At 44.9% G+C, this 2,178-nt stretch overlaps 1 protein-coding gene across 1 annotated transcript in view; it reads left to right on the forward strand.

Annotated features, from left to right (window-relative positions):
- Positions 1-6: 6 nt before the first annotated feature.
- The window catches only part of PATZ1 (POZ (BTB) and AT hook containing zinc finger 1), a gene marked incomplete at its 5' end in the record, with an annotated part of 18,066 nt that continues 15,894 nt past the window's right edge, over positions 7-2,178 (forward strand). The window contains one exon of the mRNA XM_010288391.1: positions 7-860. Coding sequence (XP_010286693.1) covers positions 7-860 — 854 coding nt within the window. The remainder of the gene's footprint in view (positions 861-2,178) is intronic.

Raw genomic sequence — 2,178 nt, forward strand, 5'->3', positions numbered from 1 at the left:
CCAGAGCTCATGACAGCCGCCAAGTTTCTGCTGATGCGCTCTGTGATTGACATCTGCCAGGAGGTCATCAAGCAGTCCAATGTGCAGATCCTCGTGCCCCCTGCGCGCCCCGACATTATGCTCTTCCGTCCAGGGGCTGCTGACCTTGGCTTTCCTCTTGACATGACCAACGGTGCCACTTTGGCACCCAATGGCAACGGCATTGCTGGTATGCCTGAAGATGAGGCCACGCGGGCTGCACTCACTGCTGCGCAGTCCTCCCTGCCTGTTCTGCAGGGTGTGGACCGCCTGCCCATGGTGGCAGGACCTCTGTCCCCACCATTGCTGGCCTCACCCTTCCAGAATGTTGCTGCTAGTGCCCCCACTTTAAGCACCAAGAGGGGCAGAGGGCGACCCCGTAAAGCTAACCTCTTGGACTCCATGATGTTTGGTACCCCAGGGGGCCTGCGAGAGGCTGGTATCCTGCCTTGTGGTCTCTGTGGGAAAGTATTTACGGATGCTAATCGTCTTCGTCAGCATGAGGCTCAACATGGGGTGACAAGCTTACAGCTGGGCTACATAGACATCCCACCCCCAAGACTGGGTGAAAATGGTGTCCCTGGTCAGGATGACCCTGATGCACCCCGAAAAAGAAGCAGGACGAGGAAACAGGTGGCCTGTGAGATCTGTGGCAAGATTTTTCGGGACGTGTACCACCTGAATCGGCACAAGCTGTCACACTCTGGCGAGAAGCCTTACTCTTGTCCAGTGTGTGGCTTACGGTTCAAGCGGAAAGACAGGATGTCCTATCATGTTCGGTCTCACGATGGCTCTGTGGGAAAGCCCTACATCTGCCAGAGCTGTGGAAAAGGCTTTTCCAGGTAAGAGCGTACTTTTAAGGACCATAGACACAAACGGAGACCTAGGAAGTTGTCTTTCCTATCCCTTGGGAAATGAGAACAATTTGTACGTAGGATAGTTTGACTGTTCCATTTTAAAAAGTCTTGAGAAACGAGACTTCCATCATTTCCACTGAGATGCTATTCTACAGTGTCTTGAAAGGGTTTAAAAATAATTAAGACCTAAAACTGGGAGTCAGCTGGCTTCTGGGTAACATTCCCAGCTTTGTCCCAGGCTTGGTGTATGCGTGTCCTTGGGCAAATCAGTTAGTCTCTCCCTCAAATGACTCTTCTGTGAAACGGGTATTGAAATAATTACCTACCTCACATAAGTGTCTTGAGACTACTGATTTGTAGGTAGTTTGAAGGTGCTGTTGAAGTGCAAAATATTAATACATCTCAAGATTATTATTTTTCTCGTATCCATTTTAAATTTTCTTTTTCTTAACTTCCCTTCATTTCTCTTAGTTCGTAATGTTTTTTATCACCCAAATGTGAAGGAAGAGGTGAGATTTCAAAGGCTGCAGCATCAAGTATCTTTTAATACATGATCTTTGTGTCCTTTGGGTTTACATCCTTCTGAAGGGGATCCTGTTTCTGCCCTGCAACATACGTAAGATCTGTGCATTTAATGTTGCTGATTTTTTGTTGTCGCTGTTTGTGGGAGTTAATTTAATAAGTAGTTTGATACACGTAGTCGTGTTAGTGGTATCTTATAGTCTGAGTTAATGAATTTAAAACGCTTTTGGAAGTCTGATGCTCGCTTTGAGACTAGAAGTAGTGGGGGGAGGGGGATGCGTACACTCCGTGTTAGTTTTGTAGCAGCAGTCGGTTTCCTACAGCAGTTGATTTGCTCTAACAGGAGGGAACGAGTCGAGATTGAAAACAAATCAAAAGGCTACTAGGGCTAGAGTTGTCCCAGCTATATAAATGTAGGACTTGTGTCCCTGCTAGCTCTCTTTTTCATAGAGGGACTTTTTGTTACTGAAATAAATTAAGAAAATGTAGACACTGTTTTTTTTAAATTTGGCAATAATTAGGGATGGATCTTCATAAGGACTGCAAATTTAGCAATGGAAAATCATAAAATGAAAATTTAATCTGTAGTTAGAAGTGAAAGTGCTACTTGGGATCATCTGCCAGTTTTTATTATTTTTATTCACACTTAAAGATTTCTGCTGTTGCTGTGTGAAACGTTCTTGTGAACAAGGGAAAGTGAAAGACACATGTTGACTTCTCATTTTTCCCAGTCAGTTAATGTGAACAGGCAGGAAAGCTGTTACAAAAAGAAAAAACAAAA

This window comes from Phaethon lepturus, unplaced genomic scaffold (genome assembly GCF_000687285.1).
Source record: "Phaethon lepturus isolate BGI_N335 unplaced genomic scaffold, ASM68728v1 scaffold50755, whole genome shotgun sequence".
NCBI classification, from domain to species: domain Eukaryota; kingdom Metazoa; phylum Chordata; class Aves; order Phaethontiformes; family Phaethontidae; genus Phaethon; species Phaethon lepturus.